Below are 22,714 nucleotides of genomic sequence, written 5' to 3'. Positions count from 1 at the left end.
AGGTAGCCAACAGAATTGGGACTTGTTAAAACTGGACCTATGAGCCATCTTTGGCATGCAGGCTAAAAGTTGCTGGCTCTAGTCTTGAGACTCTAAGAAGAAGAAAAAAAAAATAGTCTATTAAATCTAATCAGTAGTCTGAAAGGTTGTACAAGCTATATACATTAAGATAAGATTTATATTAGGGACTGAGTTGCTCTGTGTCTTAGAAGTGGCTGGGCTGGGCTGTACTGTGATCAGTTGATTGGTGATTGTATTATGATGTTGAACAAAAAGAAACTTCTGGTGCCAGGGATAGATACAAGCTCTCTGGCAGTATGTCATTCTCTGTAGTCTGTGTTTTAGGCAGTTAAGAACTCCATTTTCTTGGAAACAGGATTTATATTACAAAATTAATATTTTTTTTAAAGATGAACATGGGCCTGGGGTATAGAAACCTGTGAAATAAGCAGAGTGTTTCTCCAGTTTTTAATAATGAGATCACATAATTTAAAAAGAATGAAGCTGAGGAAAGAATGCTCTAAAAATGTTTAATTTTTTGAGGTATTATTTCTGGTTACTTTTACCCAATATAGAGCTAAAATTACAACATACATAGATTTTTAAATAATTTTTTGTATAGGGAAATAGCACATGATTCAAAATGCAAAAGGCTTTAAATGGTCCTATTCTAAAAAGTATGTAATTTAAATAATTTTTTTAATGTATTCTCTATTGATAATTTTAAGCCAATGGTTATTACATACATAGTAATACATATGTTGATATATTCTGTGCCCAGTATTTTGTACCTGCTTTTTTGCTTAACAAAACCTTGACAATAGAGTTCCATTTTTTAGTATACAGTATTTTCCTTATAACTGTGGCAGAGTTAAAGCTCTTTAAAATTGTCTTCTTCCTATTATAATACAGTTGTGCAATAGTTTTTTTTTGTTTCTTTCTTTTATTAACCGTGTTCTCCTTTTTTATGTCCTTCAAATTGTTTCAGAATACCTTTTCACCATTTTGAATTGCTTCCTCTGCCTGTTAGTTAATTATCAGTTTTGCTTTTGGTTATTTTCTACCTTTGAGCAGAGCAGATCATCCTGGTAGAAAGTCATTGTGTTACCTTTTTCTTGTGACTTAGTGATTGTTTGCCCAGCTGATCTTCCTTTTAGAGTTGATTTTTCTCTTACCTGCTTCTCTCCTCCAGCTCTGGGTTGTTTTTTGTCTTGGTTAATCAGGTCCCTGTTAAATACAAATGCCTGCCTGCCTTTTTTTTTAGTTGCCTCACCTCAATTCTCACCTGCCACAGAATTTTCAAACTGCCTTACAATTGTGCTCATTTTGCATGCTAGAACAAGGTAATGCTTAAAATCCTTCAAGCTAGGCTTCAGCAGTATGTGAACTGAGAACTTCCTGATGTACAGGCTGGATTTAGAAAAGACAAAGGAACCAGAGATCAAATTGCCAGCATTCATTGGAGTATAGGAAAAGCAAGGGGATTCCAGAAAAACATCTCCTTCTGCTTCATTGACTATACTATAAGCCTTCAACTCCGTGGATCACAACAAACGGTAGAAAGTTCTTCAAGAGACGGGAGTACCAGACCGCCTTACTTTTCTCCCAGTAAACCTGTATGCAACAGTTAGAACTGGACAAGGAACAATGGACTGGTTCCAAATTGGGAAAGGAGTACGTCAGGACTGTATGTTGTCACCGTGCTTATTTAACTTCTGTGCAGAGTACATCGTGCTACATGCTGGGCTGGATGAAGCACAGGCTGGAATCAGGAATGCCGGGAGAAATATCAATAACCTCAGATATGCAGATGATATCACTCAAATGGCAGAAAGGGAAGAGGAACTAAAGAGCTTCTTGATGAGGTTGAAAGAGGAGAGTGAAAAAGCTGACTTGAAACTCAGCATTCAAAAAACTTAAGATCATGGTATCCAGCCCCATCAGTTCATGGCAAATAGATGGAGAAACAATGGAAACAGTGACAAATTTTATATTCTTGGGCTCCAAAATCATTGCAGACAGTGACTGCAGCCATGAAAGTAAAAGACGCTTGCTCCTTGGGAAAAGGAAGCTATGACAAATCTAGACAGAGTATTCAAAAGCAGAGACATCCCTTTGCCAACAAAGGTCCATATTGTCAAAGCTGTGATTTTTCCGGTAGTCATTTACAGAGATGAGAGTTGGACCATAAGGAAGGCTGAGTGTTGAAAAATTGATGCTTTTGAATTGTGTTGCTGGAGATGACTCTTGAGAGTCTCTTGGACTGCAAGGAGATCAAACCAGTCAATTCTAAAGGAAATCAACCCTGACTGTTCATTGGAAGTACTGGTGCTGGAGCTGAAGCTCCAGTACTTTGATCACCTGATGTGAAGAGCTGACTCATTGGTAAAGATCCTGTTACTGGGAAAGATTGAGGACAGGAGGAGAAGGGGATGGCAGAGGATGAGATGGTTGTATGGCATCACCAAGTGAATGGACATGTGTTTGAGCAAACTCCAGGAGATAATGAAGGGCAGGGACACCTGGCATGCTGAAAGCTATGGGATCACAAATGATTGGACACAACTTAGCTACTGAACAGCACCTCCTTTACCAATCTGGTGTGGGAAGCTGGCCCCTAGGAGGAGATATTTTGATCTTTTCTTGCCCTTGGTTCACAGTTTAGTGTTTTTCAAGGAAGGGGTCATTGATAGCAACTTTTAAGATTATTTTCTTATACCCCCCCCTTTTTTTAATACTCCATGGTCTTTACCTCTTCCCTCTTTTTGGTACAGATTTTATTGTATCTGGCAAGTTTTCTTCTCTGACTTAGGATATAGCCAACTTTTCTCTAGTTTCATTATAAGTGAAGATTTCTTCTGAATTTTTTAAACAGTTGCTCATTTTTCTTGATTTCAGGGAGGAAGTAAAGAAAGGAGCCATTTCCCTGCTATCTCCTATTTCTAGACTTGGGATAATATCTTGGTTAAATTAAGAAAAATCTTTTGAATCAAGTGTGCTTAGGCTCAAGTATTTGTAGCTATTATGTGTAATTAATATGTTAATTAATTTTCTCTGTTGAAAAATAGAGACATAACTGTGCCAACAAAGGTCCATATAGTCAAGGATGTGGTCTTCCTTCGCAGTGGTCACATGTGGTTGTGAGAGATGGACCATAAGAAGGCAGAATTCCAAAGAATTGATGGCTTCAAACTCTGGTGCTGGAGAAGACTCCTGAAAGTCCCTTGGACAGCAAGGAGATCAAACTAGTCAATCTTAGGGGAGATCAACCCTGAACATTCACTGGAAGGACTGATGCTGAAGCTGAAGTGTCAGTATTTTGGTTACCTGATGATGCGAACAGACGGCTCATTGGAAAAGTCCCTGATGCTGGGAAAGATGGAAGGCTGAAGGAGAAGAGGATGTCAGAGGATGAGATGGCTGGACAGCATCACCAATGCAGTCAACATGAATTTGGGCAACTCTGGAAGATGGTGAGGGACAGGGAGGCCTGGAGTGCTGCCGTCCGTGGGGTCACAGAGAGTCAGACACAACTGGCCGACTGTGTTAATAGAGATAGTTATGAATCTTAATTTCCACTGAACAAGAAACAGGACCTTTCTAAGAGAGCTACAGCATGAAGTTTGTGGCTTAATACTCAAAAAACAATACCCTTTGTGAAAATGATGCCAGAATTAATCTCATTGACTTTTGCCAGATGGCAATAAGGTAGAGTCTCAAGGCCTATTGCAGTCATAAAATGTGGGTGCTGGCATCAGTATGTGTGCCCAGTGTTGAATTCCGTTGTTCAGTGTTGGGTAATGCTTAAAAGAGCAAGTGTTGGCTGCAAGCTCTTTAGTTTGTGATTTATTTGTAAATGAAGGCATAGTATAGAAATTACTCAGTTTGGATGCTAGAGGGTTAGTTGTGACCTCTTTGCATCTCTGTTAATTGATTGACTCTGGACAGATCAATACATATAAAGTGATTAAATTCATGTTTGGGAGTAGAATGGCATCATGGAAAGTGTACCTTGCCCCGTTATTCTGGAGAGCTGGATTCAGCTGTTGCGGTCTGTCTCTAAATAGATGTTGTTCTATTGTTCTGGAGCAGTTCACTCTGGATGAGAGTTTCCTCCTACATAAAGGAGAAAATTACATCAGGTGTGGACTGGCACTTAGGTTTGTGGTTTCCAATCTCAGTAGGTTCTTCATGCCTCTGGGCAGTTCTCTTTTCCCATAGTCAGCTCCTTTCCCTATTCTGTGTTAGGGAACTCTTTGAAATCTCCGTTCTCCCTTACTGGTCTCATACTTTAAAATCCAGGTTTTGTTAAGCTAGGCATGCACATCCTTGCTGCCATTTGTCATCTCTTGTCTTGGAGATTGACGTGCTTTTCTTCTGATCTGAGACCTGTGCTCTTAGTTCTTTCTTTTCCTCCTGTAAGATCTTGTTAGTAAACTGTACCTTCTTCTAGTCCTTTTCTTTCATTCATTTTCTTTACATATATAAATATGCTCGAGACTTTTTATTTATTTATTTGGCTGTGTCGGGTCTTAGTTGTGGCACACAGCATCTTCGTTGCATCACGCGGGATCTTTTGTTGCAGCACACAGACCCTCTAGTTGTGGCACGTGGCTCCAGAGTGCGTGAGTTTGGTAGTTGTTGCCCGCAGGCTCTCTAGTTGTGGCACGGGGACTTGGTCACATGTGGGATCTTAGTTTCCCAGCCAGGGTTGGAACCTGTGCCCCCTGCATTGGAACCACAGCCTTAACCACTGGACCGTCAAGGGAGTTCCAACATACAAATTTATTGTCTGAAACTCTAATTAATAGGAAATAGCAAAGTTACTAAATTTTTTGAAAAGAACATTAATTCCTAGGTGAGCCTGTTAGTTTTCTTTCACATGGCTTTGAAAAGATAAACAGTTACCAAAATTCTTCATGTTTTAAAAAACTTTTCTTAACCCTTAACACCAGAAACTGGAGTGACATTTTAATGCAAAGTCTGCTGAAGTTTGATAAACACAATTCTAGACTTTTTCCTTCATTGTATAGATTTTATTGTCTAAATGTTTCTTGATTCCCATCTCTTCATTTCAGCCTCCATTGTTATTGAACCCTCATCCATCCTTCGAGCTTCTGTGGCGGCTCAGTTGGACAGAGAGCCTGGTGGGCTCCAGTTCACGGGGTCGCAGAAGAGTCAGATATGACTTAGTGACTAAACAACAACATCCATCCTTATGTCTGTTTGGTGACTTAATAGTTGATCTGCTTATCTGTAGGTCTTAAATCCCAAGTTTTTATCTTTAGGCCCTTCATGATACAGTTTAGACTTACTTCTAGGTCCATGTTCTTCCTGTACTTCATGTTTCAGCCCCAGGGATGAACTTACCTAGCATCCCTTACATTGTATCTTATTCTCTTATTCCTCAGTGCCTTTCCTCACAGTTCCACCTTTTTTTTTTCCCCTCTTTCACCATTTTTAAAATTGAAGTATAGTTAATTTGCAGTGTTGTGTTAGTTTCAGGTGTACAGTAAAGTGATTCTATTGTACATACATGTATATTTTTTCAGATTCTTTTCTATTATAAGTTATTATAAGATAGTGAATATAGTTAGTTCCTTGTGCTATAGAATAGGTCCTTGTTGTTAATCTATTTTATGTATTGTAGTGTATATCCGATAATCCTAGATTGCTAATCTGTCCTCCCCCTGCCACTTTCCTGCTATTTCCATTAGTAACTTAAAATTTTTTTCTATGTCTGTGAGTTTATTTCTATTTTGTAAATAGGTTCATTTGTATCATTTTTTAGATCCCATATATGAGTTACATCAGATGATGCTTATCTTTTTCAGTCTGATTTACTTAGTGTCATAATCTCTATAGATCCATTCATGGTGCTATGAGTAGTATCACTTCATTCTTTTTTATGGCTGAATAATACTCCATTTTATAGATGTGCTACCTCTTTTTTTTTTTTTGGTCGCGTCTTCCTTATCCATGGACATTTAGTTTGCTTCCATGTCTTAGATATTGTAAATAGTGCTACTATAACTATTGGGGTATGTGTCTTTTTGAATTACAATTTTCTCTAGATAGATGTCCAGGAGTGGGATTGCAAGATCATATGATAATGCTTGTTTTTAGTTTAAAAACCTCCATACTGTTCTCCATAGTGTCTGTGCCATTTTGCATTCCCACCATCAGGGTAGGAGGATTCCTTTTTCTCCACACCCTCCCTCTCTAGCATTTATTATCTGTAGACTTGTAAATGATGGCCATTCTGACTGGTCTGAGGTAGTACCTCAGTGTAGTTGTGATTTGCAGTTCTCTAAATTAGCAGTATTGAACATCTTTTCATGTGCCTGTTGGCCACTTGCATGTCTTTGGGGAAATGTCTGTATAGGTCTTCTGCTTATTTATTTATTTATTTTTATATTAAACCACATGAGCTATTTGCATATTTTGGGAATTAATTCCTTGTCGGTCTCATTGTTCGCAAATATTTTCTCCTAGTCTGTAGTTTTCTTTTTGTTTATGGTTACTTTTGCTGTGCAAAAACTTTTTAAGTTTAACTAGGTCCTGTTTGTTTATTTTTGCTGTTGTTCCCATTACTCTTATCTAGGTGGTGGTGGTTGTTCAGTCACTCAATCATGTCGGACTCTTTGCAACTCAATTACTCTAGGAAATGGATCCAAAAAAGTTTTGCTACAATTTATGTCACAGCATGTTCTGCTTATGTTTTCCTCTAGGAGTATTATAGTATCTGGTCTCAGGTTCAGGTCTTTAATCTATTTTGAGTCTATTTTTGTATATGGTGTTAGAGAATGCTCTTAATTTCAGTCTTTTACATGTGGCCATCATGTTCGCAGCATCCCTTATTGAAGCGGTTGTCTTTTCTCCATTGTCTATTCTTATCTCCTTTGTCATTGCTTAACTGACCGTAGGTGCATGGATTTATTTTTGCCTTTCTGTCCTGTCTCATTGATCTATGTGTCTGTTTTTGTGCCAATACCATACTGTTTTGATGACTAGCTTTGTAGTGTAGTCTTAAGTCAAGGAGCCTGACGCTGCCAGCTCTCTTTCCCAAGATTGCTTTGGCTCTTTGGGATCTTTAGTGATGCCATACGAATTTAAAACAAATTTTTTTTGGTTCTAGTTCTGTGAAAAGTGCCCTTTGTAATTTGATAGGGATTGCATTGAATATGTGGATTGCCTTGGGTGGTATGGTCATTTTAAAAAATCAGTTCTTCCAATCCAAGAACATAAATCCAAGAACATAATCCCCTCCTCTTTTCATCTGTTTGTGTTGTCTTTATTTCTTTCATCAGCATCTTAAAGAGTTTTCAGAGTACAGGTCTTTTACCTCCTGTTGTTGTTGGTTAGTGACTAAGCAGTGTCTGACTCTTTGCGACTCCATGGACTGTAGTCCACTAGGCTCCTCTGCACATGGGATTTTCCTAGCAAGAATACTAGACTGGGTTGCCTTTTCCTTTTCCAGGGGATCTTCCCGACCAGTTATCAAACCTATCTCCTGCATTGGCAGGTGGATTCTTTACCACTGAGCCACTGGGGAAGCCCTCTTTTGTCTCCTTGCCGTGCCATGCTGTGCTAAGTTGCTTCACTCGTGTCCAACTTTGTGCGACCCCATGAACTGTAGCCCGCCGGGCTCCTCTGTCCATGGGATTCTCCAGGCAAGAAGACTGGAGTGGATTGCCATTTCCTTCTCCAGGGGATCTTCCTGACCCAGGGATCGAACCGGCGAGTCATAGGTCTAACCTGCATTGGCAGGCAGGTTCTTTACCACTAGCACCACCTGGGGAAGTCTCCATAGGTAGAGTTTATTCGTGGTACTTGATTCTTCTTGATACGATGGCAAATAGAATTGTTCCTTAATTTCTTTCTCATATTTCATTATTAAGCTCTAACCTTTTAAATTGGACCTTTACAACCTGCTGAGGGCAAATTTAAGTTACCATTTTTGTTGGCAATATTACCTTGATACTGCTTCTAATACCATTTAGCATGTTTCATGATAATTATTCATTTAAGGTGTGTTCCATTAAACTTGTTATCTCATAGAAATATAAAAGGATTAGGAATCTCTAGGTATTCCACTAGCTTGGAATGTCATGTTCTCTTAATATTTTGATTTTTTAGAAAAGGTATAAATGTAGAATATTTTCCTGCTTTTGTTTAGGCACACAGTATAGTCATAAGGAGCCCGGACTTTAGATCAAACCCGTGTTTGTTGGCCTTGTTACCTATTAGCTTTGTAGCCTTATGTTGGTTACAATGTACTGTGTGCCACAGTTTCTCTGAAAGAAATTTATTTCCAGTCTATACCAATTTTGTAGGGTTGTGAAAATTAACTGGAGAGGTACTTTGCATGAGACATAGTGAACACAAAATAAACATTACCCATAATCATTTGTATTTCAGTATTCACTTTCAAATCTGTATTTTTATCAGTAAATGTTACTTTCTAGAGTTACAAAAAATATAATTTGGAAATACTATTTTTACGTGTTGCACTGTATTTCAGCATGACATCGGAATGGTTTCAGTGCCCCTAAATTGAATTAACTGCTTAACAGACTCCATTTGCAGATAACCTACCCCTTTCCCTGTAGTCAGTGGCTCTTATTTCTTACAGAACTTTTCTGATTAACTGGAAGAAAGAAAATACATTTCTCTCTTCCCTAATGGAAACTAATGTTTAGCTTGCTAAACAAATGTTTAGTTCATTAAAGATTCATAAGCCACATTGCACTGTTCTCAGATACAACTACTAAGAGTTTGACATTTGACTTGTAACTGTACTATGCTATATGTATTAATTTTTTTTATTACCTCCTTCCTGAATCAGAGTGAAATATAAACAGTTCTAAATGGTTTTATAGAATTTCAGGGGTTATTTTTCCTTCTCTACTTCTTTTTTCTTTTTAATTCTTTTTTTTATTCAAGATGTTGGACTTGGTGACTCCCCTCCTTTTCCACCAGATTCACCAGTCATTTATTATACTTTTAGGCACCCATTAAATGGCTGCTGTATGTGTTAAGCGCTGTTCCAAGAGTCTTATAATCATTCTTTTCCTAAACCCTATGTTGATAGTATTATCTCTATAGTTTAATGGAGAAGAAAACAGAGATAAAGGTCAGGTATTGTATGTCTTATTGTTATTAAGTCGCAGAGCTAGGATTTGAGCCTCGGCCTTTCTGTAGGATAGTTGAGTAGGGGGATATAGAACAGTAATAAGTTCTTTGTGAGCACGGATTGTTTTATTTGCCTCTGTATCTCAGCACCTCTCAATCCCTTGCTCTTAGGGAAGCTTAAAGGATATTCATTCCCATTTTAAAGATAGTCGTGTTTGACATTGTTGTTCCTACTTAAGCCAGAATGACTTCTGTTAAAAGCCAGGTGGCTTCCATTCCATTTTACTGTAGAGTTGTTTAATACTGCTCTTGGTATGTTTAACTTACTGTCCTTTCTCCTAAGGTAGTAGTGAGTCATATCCTTTTTGATCTGGTGTTTGCAGTTGTTTACATCCACAATTCTGGATGCTGTTCCTTGCAACCTGCATGTCCAGATGCTAATAATTGTTGAATGCAGGCAACTTAATTTTGTAATGCTGAAGTTTCCTTATTTGTAAAGTAGGAATAATAAGCAACATGGTTAATAAGACTCATTGGCACATTTAAATTTTGTTTATTAGGATAAACAAATGAATAAAGTACTGTGGAAATTGTGTTCATTACTGTTGCTATTAAACCTCAGTTTTATAATCTGAAGCCAAATGAAGTCTCCGGAGGACCATTTCTAAATAGAAAGTGTAAGAAATTGGGGAATGGAGAGGGGAAACACATTGGATAAATAAAATTCCCTTTAAGTGTCAGTTCTGAAAGCTGAAAACTCTCTACAAATACTCTGGGCTATTAGAGTTTTAGAAAAATGTCATCTTTACTGTGAAAATAATAGAACTTTTCTTCAGTGTTGCCTGTCAAATAGATGATAGTGTTTACATAGGTAAACATATTAGCTTGGTTTGGGGCTGTACATGACTGCTCTTGGTTACTAAATTGGAGAATATATCTCCAGTCTGTCCAGTTTCTTTCATGTGATAAAAATTTTGCATAAATGCTAACTTTTATTTTCCTTATACTTTTGGCCATTTGACTAGGAAGAAGTACCATATCTTCTATATACCAAGTTAACTATAACTTTAGTTAATTTTTTCCCCTAGCCTTAACCTCTCTTCTGTGATTTTGAATTGTGAAATTAAAGGAAACTTAATTTCCAGAATGTTTACAGTTGAAGTTTTATTGAAAGAATGAAACTTTGAGAATGAATTTTAAAATGTAGATTAATAATAATACAGTTCTTTTTTTCCTGAAGAAATTCTGTTTGCCTGAAGAGGTAAATACATTTTCACATAAAATTCATATGCCATTTAATCTATACAGTGAGTAAATTTGTTGATGCTTAGAGCTGTGAACCAAGTTACGAGTTTATTTGCAGGGCAAGTATTTTTTTTTTAATTGAGATATAATTGGTATCCATCATCATATTAGTTCCCGATACACAGCATAATGGTTTGATATTTGTATATATTGCAAAATGATTACGAAATATAGTTAACATCCATCACCATATATACAGAATTTTTTCCAAGATCTATTTTCTTAGCAACTTTCAAACATGCAGTACAATAATATTAACTGTTAATCATCATACTGTATATTAAATTCCTATAATAATAAAAATTCCTTGACAGCTGGAAGTTTGTGCCGTTTGACTTCATTTACCTATTTGGCCTGTCCCCTATATCCTACTTCTGGTAACCATCTATCTGTTCTGTGAGTTTGCTTTCAATCTTGAACATATCAGTGTTTTTATGCTTTTTCTATTGAAATCAAAGTCATATATGCCATCTCTTTGATTTCAGTGCTTTAGAAATTAATGTCAGAGGTTTCATGTGGAAAATGTTGGTGATTATTTCTACTGAAATGAAAGCATATAATCCATGGTTAGAAGACTCATGTATTTCAGTACTTGAAAGTTATTAGTAGACTGGACTTAAACCTAGCTTCCGCATTATGAGATACCTATTAAGATGGAACTCTGATTTCGTTTTCATTTCAGTTTGTCAAAATAATTTTCAGCAATGTAGTTTTTTTATTAGTGTAACTCTAACTTTGTGTTTTAAAATTTAATTAATAAAATATGGTAGGTATACTAATTGGTGAAGACAGCACAGAATACTCGCAATAGCAAGAAGGAAATCATTGCATGGTGATTTTGGGGCTCATGTCTGGAGCCAAAGAGTTAAATTTTGAGAATTTGAGGTCGTAGTGAACTCTAGAGGGGATAGGTTGCCTGCATATCAGGGTTCAGAGGACTAGTTCCTCATTAGATGGCTTGAACTTTCTTCATTTGGAATTGTCGGTAATGTAAGGCATTGAACTTGATCGCCCCCAAGGGTCCCTTCTGTGTCTAAATTTGTTGATAGCTGGCAGAGGGGGAGATCCTATGTGTATGATGTTACTCTTACATTTACTTTTGGGCAATTCAAACTGCAAAATTTTACAGAGCCTGGCCTCCTTACTTAAAGAGCAGTTTATGCTTTAAAAGCAGGTAGCACTTTGATAAATGTCTTCTTACTTGCCACTTTTCCTCTCTTAAATTTCAAGAATTATCCGTGAATCGCCTGGTGCTGATTGACAAACTCTGAAGGTTTTAGGAGCATTATTAAGGTTGCTTTACTAACTATAGGTTAAATTAACCAGTATGACTTATATATTCATTTGAATCACTTAACGCCCCATGACATACAGTAGGCATTTAATAGCCAAAAGTGGGCAGGTAAGATCTCCTAACTCTCTTTAATAATAGCTTTCTTTGCTTTTCAAAGTGAAAGGAACAGTATTATGCTGTTCTCTTGTGTCCACACTGTTGGGGGTCCAGGCTAGACGGCATGGAGATGGCGTTTGAAGTGGTAAAACTTCCTGGATGAATTCTGAATAGATGGGTCTTTTATTTAGTTCTTGGTGGTGGTTTAGTTGCTAATTTGTGTCCAACTTCTGTGACCCCATGGACTGCAGCCTGCCAGGCTCCTCTGTCCATGGGATTGTCCCAGAAAAAATACTGGAATGTGTGGCCATTTTCTTCTTTAAGGGATCTTCTGGACCCAGGGATCAAACCTAGGTCTTCTGCATTACAGGCAGTCTCCTGCATTGCAGCGGATTCTTTACTATCTGAGCCACAAGGGAAGCCATACAAGGTCATACATTTTGTTGATATTGGAGTTAGGATTTGAACTCAGTCAGAGGTAGTTTGACTCAAGAGCCCAGCGTTTGTAATCTAATGACCTACCTTATTGCTTTCAAAGAATAGGTAACAAAAATTACTCCTTTCATCTCAGACCCAGTCCTCTTTCTCAAAGTCAGTCAGTACCATCTTTGGGGGGATACGTTTCAAGATCTTCAGTATATCCCTGAAGCCGTAGATAGTACTGAGTTATCTACATGTGGTGTGTTTTTCATATACTAATGCGTGGGCAGCATATATATATATATATAGTGGACGCAGCGGATAGAGGGATGATTCACATTCTGAGTGGAATGGGTGGCATGTGGTTTCACCAGCTATTTGGAATTGAAAACTTTAATTTGAAAATTGTAATTGAAAAGTTTAATTTGAAAATTGTAATTGAAAACTGTAATTTTTAATTCAATATTTTTGTACCATGGCTGATCAGGTAGGTAACTGAAACTATGGAAAATGAAACTGGTGATAAGGCCGGAGGGGAGGGGTTAAATTAACAGTGTCTGTTTTATGAATTTATTTCTACCAATTTTTAATGTGTAAATAATACATAAACATACATATGCAAACCTTCTAAATTTATATGTACACATAGATGGAAATTATACTGTTTTTCCTGTAGTATATTTGGGAGAGACCTTTCCATCAGTTCATGTAAATTGAAACTTCCTCTTTCTTTTTTAAAGTTTACATAGTATTTTCTCTTTTTTTCTTTCTAAAATTGAGAGTAATTCTATTAGTAATTTGAACCTTCTGACTAAAGTTTATTAAGTATATTAATTGGTGGTGTGGTAATGTGTGATAGAAATAGCCTTTTTCTACTGAATTGGGTCAGTGTGTGACTCAAAAGAAAACCCACTTTGCTGTTACAGTGGATGGAAATCTCTTAAAATCCAGTAATAGATTGAGTTATGATTAATTTACATTCTTTTTGGCACAACTTTTGTAACGTCATATGATTAGTGCTTCTGTTCCTTCCCCAATAAATAGAAGTTAACTGAAGAACTGTACTTAGAATTTGACTGGAGACTTAAAAATAGTGTCAGATTTGACTTATAAAATTGCAGTTTTTCCTCTCTCTGTAGTAACTTTGACCTATTGTATCAGCTAAACTCATTTTCTTTGAGTATCAGCCTTTTCTCCTGTGTATTAGTTTCTTATAGAAAGATAAAAAGTTCAAATGGATTAAGAACTCTATTTTGAACTAAATTGTTATTACACTTACGAACTGTGTTCACAAATCTCTTATTGTTAACATCTCCATGAGGTAGATGATAACTGATTTTACAGAAGAGATAAACAAATCTAGAGAGCAAGTTTCTTTTCTGGAGCCAAGAGCCAACACAGCTGATGTTGAAACCCAGGAGATCTGGGGCCATTTCTCAGGTTACTGTACTTGAGCTGCTTTTTCCTGGTTTCTCCATTAAGATATTACAGTTTTGCCATTTCCTTTGTATTCGTGGTTTCATTTGGCCACAGCAGTACTGTGAAGTACCCATGGCATATGTTGTTTCTATTCTGTGGCTGGGGAATCTGAGGCTAGAGGTTGTGGATTGTACAAAGGCAGACTCCTTTAAAACGTGCTCTGTGAGAGGACTTCAGACGAGGTGTTCTGACTTTAGATGCAGTGCCCCTTTCCTTTACTAGAAATGTGGAAACAAAGATTTATACTTGTGCTCTGTTGTTTTTTTTTTAATTGGGAATTTCTTGGTCATTCCATGAGAAATACAAGTAGATTTTATGTGCTGGGTTCTGGACTTAATGCCTTGAATTTGATATAGTCCTGACACTTGATGGGGCTTCCCTGGTGACTTAGATGGTAAAGAATCTGCAATGTGGAGAGACCTGGATTCGATCCCTGGGTTGGAAAGATGCCCTGGAGAAGAAACTGGCAACCCATTCTAGTATTCTTGCCTGGAAAATCCCCATGGGCAGAGGAGCCTGGTGGGCTACACCCCGTGGGGTCCCAAAGAGTCGGACATGACTGAACAACACTTTATGACACATTAATCGAGCAGACTTCACAGTTTAATTAAGACAGTGCAGCGTTGGTGAAGGCTGTCTGATCAAACTGTATATATAGAGTTTCCTCTTTGATGGTTCCTTCTTTTTCGGTGTTGTATCATATATAGTTGACATTTTGTTTTTTCTCTCTTTTTTTCCCTTTTAGTGAATGGTAGTGTCTAGAAAGGGTATGTCCCTTCAAGAGAGAGGTGCCAATGTCCAACCGGCCTAATAACAATCCAGGGGGGTCACTGCGACGTTCACAGAGGAACACTGCCGGGGCCCAACCACAAGACGACTCGATAGGAGGAAGGTATGTATTTAATGGTAATTTGAAAAGAAATTGGGATTAAAGAAAGTTTTTTTAAAACCTCACTATATGGACCAGAGCTTAAATGGTTCACTATAAATGGGAATTTCTTTTCTAATTTTTGAGCTAGGCAGCACAAAACTGGAATTCAGAGGGATTATTTAATTATCCCCACACCACCCTACCCCCAGGCTCAAAAATAGTTGTCAGTCATTATCAAATCTTAAATTTCTGGGTGGTTAACATGTGGCACATCATGTTTTGTTGGCTCCTTTTCTTTCTCCTCACTGTCTTATACACAGGCTACAACATACCTTTCAACCATTTGTGATCCCTTCCTTCATGTGTGTTGTGACTTGATGTATTTACCTTATTTGAAAGGAACCTTCATTTGTTTTACAATCTTGAGTTTTGTTACCTAGCTTTTGAGTTTTTTCCCCATCGTATTTTTTGACAACACATGGATACTGACAGGCTGGTGAGGTTATCTGTTAGCACATCCATTCTCAGTGTTTGATGTTGAGTTGGTCTTTTTTAGTTGAAGTCATTGTATAGGAGGTAATATGAAGAATCAGATACATTCTGCTGAATGTTGAATTCCATGTCTGATTTAGCTAAGTATTCTCATTTTATGCATAACATACTCAGATTTGCTTGGGCCTACTTTTCCAGTGCATGGACTCATCATAGATTAAAGTAGATTATGGATAAACTCCAATAAGATTACCTTATGCAATATTTTGAGGCATTATTATGTATATATTGTCTTGTTTAATCACTAAGTCATGTCCAGTTCTTAGTGACCGCATGGATTGTAGCCCACCAGAATCCATGGAATTTCCCAGGCAGTAATGCTGGAGTGAGTTGCTGTTTCCTTCTCCAGTATATTGTCTAGTAAAATATATATAAAATTTATATATAATTTATAAATATTTTATATATTCATAAAAGGTACATGTCAAATGCAAAGAAGAAATTGAAGTACATCTTGCTCATGTCAGGGTATTTTAATGGTTGAACGTTTGGACATTGGGCTAGGACAGTGTGTGTGTAATTTTTGTCTCTTGTGAAATAGCTGTGTGTCCTTTGTTATATATCCTTCAGAAAACTTCGATTTTTTTTTTTTTTTTTTTGTCCATACAGTGAGGATACATATTTTACAGGGTTATTAGTTAATTTCAGTATTATAGTATGTTAAACTTTTAGAACAATGCTTAGTACAGAGTTTTGTTTTAATTTTTTTTTTACATTCAGGTTATTCTTTGGAGCAGCCATACTTTATTTATGCTGCTGATTAGAAAATATCACCCCCTGTTAGAAAAATGTTACGTATTTATCTTAGAGAACTTGGAAAATACAGGGAAATATAAAGAAAAACATCATATTTCCACAGTCCACTTAGAGTCACTGCTAACATTGACTCATTCCTCCGTGTGTGTGTGTGCACGCATGCATGCATGTGCATGTGTGTGTGCTTAGTGGTTCATATGTGTCCAGCTTTTTTTGTGATCCCGTGGACCAGCTCATTGGGCTCCTCTGTGATTTCCCAGGCAAGAATACTGGAGTGGTTACCATTTTCTTCTCCAAGGGATCTTCCCCATCTAGGGATTGAACCCACATCTCCTGTGTCTCCTGCATTGCAGATGGATCCTTTACCCACTGAGCCATACTAGATGTGTATACATTAGCATATAAGTTACTTGTACTTTTCAAACAGAGTTTTGTACATATTGATCCTCAGGTTATGCTTAGACTTTTGATATGATTGACAAACATTTTGCACTGTCACACAGTATAGTACTTGTAAATCCAGTGATGTTTCAGCACCATTATCTTTTCTGCACATCAGTGACAGGGAAAATTATTTAAATGTTCTCTTGTATTATGTATTTAAAAATGTGAGTGGAAAACAAATAGACAACTGTGTGGATCACAATAAACTGGAAAATTCTGAAAGAGATGTGAATACCGGACCACCTGACCCGCCTCTTGAGAAACCTGTATGCAGGTCAGGAAGCAACAGTTAGAACTGGACATGGAACAACAGACTAGTTCCAAATAGGAAAAGGAGTACATCAAGGCTGTATATTGTCACCCTGCTTATTTAACTTATATGCAGAGTACATCATGAGAAACGCTGGGCTGGAAGAAACACAAATTGGAATCAAGATTGCCGGGAGAAATATCAATAACCTCAGATATGCAGATGACACCACCCTTATGGCAGAAAGTGAAGAAGAACTAAAGAGCCTCTTGATGAAAGTGAAAGAAGAGAGTGAAAAAGTTGGCTTGAAGCTCAACATTCAGAAAACTAAGATCATGGCATCCGGTCCCATCACCTCATGGCAAATAGATGGGGAAGCAGTGGAAACAGTGAGAAACTTTATTTTTTTGGGCTCCAAAATCACTGCAGGTGGTGACTGCAGCCATGAAATTAAAAGACGCTTACTCCTTGGAAGGAAAATTATGACTATCCTAGACAGCGTATTAAAAAGCAGAGACATTACTTTGCCAGCAAAGGTCCATCTAGTCAAGGCTGTGGTTTTTCCAGTAGTCATGTATGGATGTGAGAGTTGGGCTATAAAGAAAGCTGAGGGCTGCAGAATTGATGCTTTTGAACTGTGGTGTTGGAGAAGACTCTTGAGAGTCCCTTGGACTGCAAGAAGATCCAACCAGTCCATCCTAAAGGAGATCAGTCCTGGTTGTTCATTGGAGGGTCTGATATTGAAGCGGAAACTCCAATCCTTTGGCCACCTGATGCGAAGAGCTGACTCATTTGAAAAGACCTTGCTACTGGGAAAGATTGAGGGCAGGAGAAGGGGATGACAGAGGATGAGATGGCTGGATGGCATCGCCAATTCAATGGACATGAGTTTGGGTGGGCTCTGGGAGTTGGTGTTGGACAGGGAGGCCTGGCGTGCTGCAGCTCATGGGGTCGCAAAGAGTTGGACACGACTGAGCGACTGAACTGAACTGACTGAATTCTAGTTGATTAAGATGCATTGGCTTTAATAGTGAAGTTGTGCTCAAGATTAAACTCAATTAGATGTGTAGAATGGATCTTTCCCTAAAGTTTATGTGCTTTAAGCCAGTCAATGATGCATGCTCAGTTGATGGAAAATAATGAAATTTAAGTTTCTTTGGAATGGCAGAAACATGCCAAAATACATAAAGCAAGGTGTAATTAGGAGTTTTTGTAAGACTTGAATCCTTCTTCCCTTTCAGTAATGTAGCCCCATTTCATCTTGCACGATTTCAACTTTTATGTCTTCAAGAAACATTTCCTGGCAAAAATAGTACACAAAAGAGGGCATACTCACTTTTTTGAAGTCTAGGATCATATGTGTTTCCTGTCTTTAAAAATTGTTTAAAAACATGACTTTTAAAGTCTTCATGTCTAGTTGTGTGGTTAATACCATAATTTAGTAATTTTGATTGTTTAGGTGTTTCCTATTTTTATGTGGAGAAGTATAATTATGATCAGGCCGTAGGAATTTGGAACTTCTGCCAAAAAGTCTTATCGGTTTGGCTAAGAATGCAAATGAGAATATATTTGCACATCTGAATCTCATTTTGCCATTTTAGCGAGCTTGATTCTGTGGTTTGTGATAAATTGTCAGAACTAGAAGGGACCTCAAACCCTAGACTGACTTGTGAAGCGCCAGTGGAGTGTGCTGTAGTACCAATTATGTAACGTCTGAGAAACCTCTCCAGGGATGTTGGGGAGTGAAGAGATTGGCATTAATTGGGAGACATCAGTTGTAACTGTATTTTCCATTCTTTTAACCTGATTCCTGTTGCCTGGCTTTCCTAAGTAAAATACTACTATTATTGTGACTTTTGTTTCCAAACAACAGTGGCTTTGGTCTTGTGGATGTATTCACAGTGGTCCAGTGATTGAAATAGTGGCAATAATAACAGCATCTACTCCAGCAGCTCTACATATTCCTTCACTTTGAAACTCATAGAAACTGTGTGATAGTAAATACGTAGTCCTTGTTTTGTAAATGCTTGCTCAGCTTTACACAGCTGTTGTGTAGAGACAGGGCTTGATTCCTGACTGCTTCATTCTCCAGTCCTTTCTTTATGCCACCTGTTCTTACTGCACAAACCACTTGATCCAGATGATGAAAGACTTAGAGGAGGGTGTGAGGTACTTACAACTGAAGACTATTTAACTCTTTCCGTTTAGAATTTATGTTTTTTCCCTTCTAGAATTTCTTAATTCATTCATTTTTGATTTGCTCTGTTTCCTTCCCAACTTGGGTGAACGTGTCCTTTTTTGTGTAGCTTCCTTTCTGTGACCACTTCTGTCTTTTTCCCAAATCAGAGTCACTTACCTTTTTTTTCCCCCTTAAGAAGAAAAGGTTTAGTTCATCCGTAAGGTAAAAGAAACTTGGATCTTTGGGATATATTTATTTTCTCTTGATTATTCCCTCTGTTGTTTTCACCCATTCTTCATCTCTATTCCTAATGAAACTAGATGTCTTTCCCCTCTTCTGTTGTTTTTCTCCTCTCGCTTCTTCCATAATTTGCTGGGCTACTGTTGATCTGTTCCTCTGTGTTCTCTTTCTTCTTCAGGAAATCCTTCATCTCTTCTGCTTGTGTGTGGCCTTACTCTGAGGGATATTACCTAGCCTTCCCACTGCTAGCACAGGTATATGCAGGCTATCCCTCTCTTTTGGCCATTCATTAGCATTTTTTTGTTTTTCTCAAATGTCAGTGGTATGATTGAATTCAGTTTTTTAGCACCCTCAGTTAAGGTTGCTGTAGTGAAGGTTTGTTTGACTTTGTTTTTGTTATAAAGACGCAGCATGATGAGAACAGAAAATTGGATGCTTCGGAGAATTAAAGAATTAAGATAAATTTAATCCCATCTACCCAGAGATAATGATGGTTCGTATTTCTACTCTGTTTCTACTCCATGATTTGAATTATGGCTTCTAGTTTTGTCCCTCATTTTTTTTCCTGTTAAATGTATTACTGCCATGCCTATCACATTTGAGTATGATTCTGATTTTATCAAGTCAGATTCCTGCAGTAGGTTCATAGGACCCAAGGATATGAATTATTTTGAAGACTTTTTTTTGGTGCTGCATGGCTTGTGGGATCTTAGTTCCCCAACCAGGGATTGAGCCCATGTCCCCTGCATTGAAAGCACAGAGTCTTAACCACTGGACCACCAGGGAAGTCCCTGAAGACTTTTTTAACAGAATGCTAAATTGTCTTTCAGAAAGATCGAATCACTTTGTCTTTTTTTCTTGTTTCGATTAAACCAATTTGTACTCCTACTAACACTTTGTGAGACTTAGTTCTTCAAATCCTGGTCAATATAGCACACCACTTGTGGTAGAAATTTGTGGAGAAAAGGGATTCCTTTGGTTAAAGTTACTGTTTCCTTGGTTACCATAGAGTTGAAGGTCTTCCCCACATACTGACCATTTTTATATATTTTGTGAGTTGTCTTAGTGTCCCTTTTCTCTTTTAATTTTGGGGATGCTTGTTCTTATATTAGAACCCTTTATGAAAAGGGAATCAACCTACAGAGGTGGGCAAGTATTTTTTATTACTTGTTCTGCTCCTGCTGCTGCTAAGTCGCTTCAGTCGTGTTCGACTCTGTGCGACCCCAGAGACGGCCGCCCACCAGGCTCCCCCGTCCCTGGGATTCTCCAGGCAAGAGTACTGGAGTGGGTTGCCATTTCCTTCTCCAAGGCATGAAAGTGAAAAGTGAAAGTGAAGTCGCTCAGTCGTGTCCGACTCCTAGCGACCCCATGGACTGCAGCCCACCAGGCTCCTCCGTCCATGGGATTTTCCAGGCATGAGGACTGGAGTGGGTTGCCATTGCCTTCTCTAATTACTTGTTCTAGTTTGTTCTAATTTATGGTAGACGGTAAAAGCGTCTGCCTACAACTCAGGAGACCCGGGTTTGACCCCTGGGTTGGGAAGATCCCCTGGAGAAGGAAATGGCAACCCACTCCAGTACTCTTGCCTTGAAAATTCCCTGGACGGAGGAGCCTGGTAGGCTACAGTCCATGGGGTCACAAAGAGTCGGACACAACTGAGCGACTTCACTTTCACTTTCATGGTAGATTTTAAATTAGGTAGTCAGGTATATCGGCTCTTTGTTTCTTTTCTTCCTTTGCTTTCTCCCAGAATAAAATTTTCTTCTCAGTTCTGTCAGTGTTTTTTTTTAATGGTGTGAAGAAATGCTTGAATCCAATCCATTCCACCTTCGCATTCCCATTACAAAATTTGTCTGCAGAGTTTTACTAGTTATTACTGAGTAGTAAATTATGAGATCTAAAGGTTATTGCTTTCTGTTAACATTGCAAAGCAGGGAGTTTTTAAAGCCAGGGTTAATTTTATAGAAAGATACAGATTTGTATTAATATTTTGCTTAAATTATTTCAAAGGGTTGGGATACAGAAAAACACAAAATAAATATCATCCAGAGATTAAGTCTGTTTTGATTTTTATTTGTCTTTATTTTGGTGGGGGGAATCTTAGTTCCCTGATCAGTTATTGAACCTGTGCCCGCTGCAGTAGAAGCGAGGAGTCTTAACCACTGGACCTCTGGGGAATTCCCTATCTGTCTTTAAAGCACCATTTAGCATGTAGCTGATTACATTGTAAATACTTTTAGATCCTACTATTTTTTCCACTCAATATCCCAACATAAACATTTCCTCTTATCATTATGATTTTTTGGCAGTTGTTTACAAATGGTCACATGATTTGCTGAATCAGTGTGCAATATTTTCTAATGTTAATTTTCATTTTTTGGATATAAGTTAGATGGTTGCAGTCGGAAAAGTTTTTGCTTATGCTTAGATGTTTGCAATTTTGGTATCTCTCGAGGGATATGTTCCAAGAAATGAAATTGCTTGGTCAAAGCGAGTTTTTTTTTTTTTTTAGGGTGCTTCATTCATTCATTTATTTCAGTCTTTAAAAAACCTTTATTGTGAAGTGAACACAGGTACTGAAAACCACACAAAATAAACTTATGACTTAATGAGTCATCTTATGGCAAATATCTTTGTAACTAACTAGTTAATAAAGAGAACTTTGCAAGCACTCCTCTCCCCCCAACTCTCTCCAGGTTTTCCTCTCCAATCTAAGCCCTCTCATTCCCCTGAAATGAACACGTAGCCTGACTTTTGTAGTAATCATTTTCTTTCTTTTGTAAAATATTTACTTATTTATTTTTGACCATACTGGATCTTCACTGTGGCTCAGGCTTTTCTCTAGTTGCAGCGAGCGGGGGCTACCCTCTAGGTGTGGTGTGCACACTTCCCATTGCGGTTCCTTCTCTTGTGCAATGCAGGCTCTCGGGGACAAGGGCTTCAGTAGCTGTGGTCCCCAGGCTCTAGAGCGCAGGCTCAGTAGTAGCCACTGGCTCACAGGGAAGTCCCAAGAGCTCTTTCTTGATGTGATTGATACCCTCCCTGCTGTTTTTTTTTTTTTTTTTTATAAATTTATTTATTTTAGTTGGGGGCTAATTACTTTACAATATTGTAATAGTTTTTGCCATACACTGACATGAATCAGCCATGGGTTTACATGTGTTCCCCTTCCTGGACACCCTACCCACCTCCCTCTCCATCCCATCCCTCTGGGTCATCCCATTGCCCCGGCCCTGAGCCTTTGTCTCATGCATCGAACATGGAATGGTGTTCTGTTTCACATATGACAATATACATGTTTCAATGCTCTTCTCCCAGAACGTCCCACCCTCACCTTCTCCCTCAGAGTCCATAAAATTGTTCTATGCATCTGTGTCTCTTATTCTGTCTCGCATATAGGGTTATCGTTACCATCTTTCAAATTCTATATATATGCATTAGTACATTGTATTGTTGTTTTTCTTTCTGGCTTACTTCACTCTGTATAATGGGCTCCAGTTTCATCCATCTCAGTAGAACCGATTCAAATGTATTCTTTTTAATGGCTGAGTAATATTCCATTGTGTATATGTACCACAGCTTCCTTATCCATTCGTCTGCTGATGGACATCTAGGTTGCTTCCATGTCCTGGCTATTGTAAACAGTGCAAAGCGAGTTTTTTATAGTCAACTTATTTCATGTAAATCTTTTGC

The 22,714-nt window shown here is 38.0% G+C and overlaps 1 protein-coding gene across 50 annotated transcripts in view; it reads left to right on the top strand.

The window, feature by feature from the left end:
• Nucleotides 1–22,714, top strand: part of TRIP12 (thyroid hormone receptor interactor 12) — a 147,609-nt gene that overhangs the window by 29,692 nt on the left and 95,203 nt on the right. For all 50 annotated transcript variants that reach the window (XM_081585429.1, XM_081585468.1, XM_081585463.1 and 47 more), the window contains exon 2: nucleotides 14,475–14,621. In XM_081585429.1, coding sequence (XP_081441555.1) covers nucleotides 14,524–14,621 — 98 coding nt within the window. In that variant the 5' untranslated portion in view covers nucleotides 14,475–14,523. The remainder of the gene's footprint in view (nucleotides 1–14,474; nucleotides 14,622–22,714) is intronic.

Source organism: Giraffa tippelskirchi, chromosome 3, assembly GCF_054371585.1.
Source record: "Giraffa tippelskirchi isolate mGirTip1 chromosome 3, T2T-mGirTip1v1.2.pri, whole genome shotgun sequence".
Taxonomy (NCBI): domain Eukaryota; kingdom Metazoa; phylum Chordata; class Mammalia; order Artiodactyla; family Giraffidae; genus Giraffa; species Giraffa tippelskirchi.
This window is presented reverse-complemented; position numbering and strand designations above follow the sequence as displayed.